The sequence below is a fragment of the Peromyscus californicus genome, unplaced genomic scaffold, assembly GCF_007827085.1.
Source record: "Peromyscus californicus insignis strain IS unplaced genomic scaffold, ASM782708v3 Scaffold_7__1_contigs__length_154581171, whole genome shotgun sequence".
Classification (NCBI taxonomy): domain Eukaryota; kingdom Metazoa; phylum Chordata; class Mammalia; order Rodentia; family Cricetidae; genus Peromyscus; species Peromyscus californicus.
In genome coordinates, this window is record NW_026294595.1 from 86,256,037 (window position 1) to 86,257,827 (window position 1,791).

Consider the following 1,791-nt stretch of genomic DNA (forward strand, 5'->3'; position numbering starts at 1 on the left):
TGCTTCTCTTCATGGAGAGTGGGACTTGGCTCATTAGTTCTCACTTGGGCAGCAATGCTTCTCAAAGTTGGTCAAGACTTGTCTTTACATTTAGCCTTTCTGTTTCATGCATATATGTTAACTTGCAATATGAAGGTCAGATTTGACTAGTTAAGTCATTTTGCATATCTATCTAATTGATCTTTTTTGTCTGTAGGTTGTTTTTAAAGACATTCTGAGTATAATGGATGGAAGGAATCAGTCCATGGTATCAGAATTTGTGCTTTTGGGACTTTCCCATTCACAAGATCTTCAGGTCTTCCTCTTCATAATATTTCTGATGTTTTATCTGCTCATTGTGTCTGGAAATATTGTCATAATGGTCTTAATCGCTATTGACCGCAATCTCCATTCCCCAATGTATTTCTTTTTGGCCAACCTGTCCTTTGTTGATATGTGGCTTTCCTCAGTCTCCACTCCTAAGATGATTGCAGACTTTCTCAGAAAAAACAAGACTATTTCCTTTGCAGGCTGCATGTCCCAGGTCTTCTTTGCCCATTGCATTGGTGCAGGAGAGATGGTGCTGCTGGTGGTAATGGCTTATGACCGCTATGTGGCCATCTGCAAACCACTTCACTACTTCACCATTATGAACCTGAAAAGATGCACTGGGTTGGTGTTGACTTCCTGGACCATTGGTTTTGTGCATGCCCTGAGTCAGCTTGTGGCAGTGTTACAGGTGCCTCTCTGTGGTCCCATGGAAATTGATAGTTTCTTCTGTGACATACCACTGGTGATCAACATAGCCTGCATGGATTCCCATGATTTGGATACTTTAGTCAATGCTGACTGTGGAGTTGTGATTGTCACCTGCTTCGTTCTGTTGCTCATATCTTACACATATATCCTTTTCACTGTTCATCAGAGTTCTAATTCTGGTGCATCTAAGGCCCTGTCCACATGTACTGCCCACATCACAGTGGTGATGATCTTTTTTGTTCCCTGCATCTTTATCTATGTGTGGCCACTCAATATTACCTGGTTAGACAAATTTCTTGCTGTATTTTACTCTGTTTTTGCACCTCTTCTAAATCCAGCTATTTATACACTGAGAAATAAAGAAATGAGAAATTCTATGAAGAGATTAAAAAGTTATTTCATGAATAAAAAGGTAAATACATATACCCAGAAAAATTGCTATAAATACTTAAAATTTACATTTTGCTAAATGAGGAAAGGTTGAAATTTTGTTACAGTTATTTGTATGCACCTTAATTATAGTCTTTTGATATGTAACAGGCTCAGTATAATTCTGGAGATTGAACATTTTAATCATTTATAACATTTTAAATTATTTTTGAAAAATTTTTAAAATGACACTTATTTATGAGAAAACTACTGAAAAGGTTCTTAAATATCTACAGCAACATAAACAATAACCTAAATGTATTTGTCAAGCTCCTAAACAACATTTTTTGTAAAGTTCACTTAAATATTGCTCTAACAACATCAAAAAATAATAATCTGCCTTAACACTACCCACAAGCCTTTTACTCACCCTTTCTAACATGGCAGCATTATTATTTTTACTTTATTCCAGCTTTCTTCAAGATAATAAGAGGGAAATAGAAAAAAAAGGAACGAATAAAACAAAAGTTATAAACTGTACACTAAATAGCACTAGACGTTATTTAGTGTTGATTTCATTACCTTAATTAAAATGAAATAGTTATATAAACAAACTAATACTGATTTTTCTCAATGATCTGAGTTTCAAGAACTAAAATTTGTCCTTCAAATTATTGTTGGCTA

At 35.0% G+C, this 1,791-nt stretch overlaps 1 protein-coding gene across 1 annotated transcript; it reads left to right on the plus strand.

Moving 5' to 3' along the window:
- The first annotated feature begins 220 nt into the window (after positions 1–220).
- On the plus strand, positions 221–1,207 carry LOC128100963 (olfactory receptor 4K3-like). The gene has a single exon (XM_052723694.1). The coding sequence runs from the start codon at positions 224–226 to the stop codon at positions 1,205–1,207; it is 984 nt and encodes a 327-aa protein (XP_052579654.1). The 5' UTR covers positions 221–223.
- The last annotated feature ends 584 nt before the right edge of the window (positions 1,208–1,791 follow it).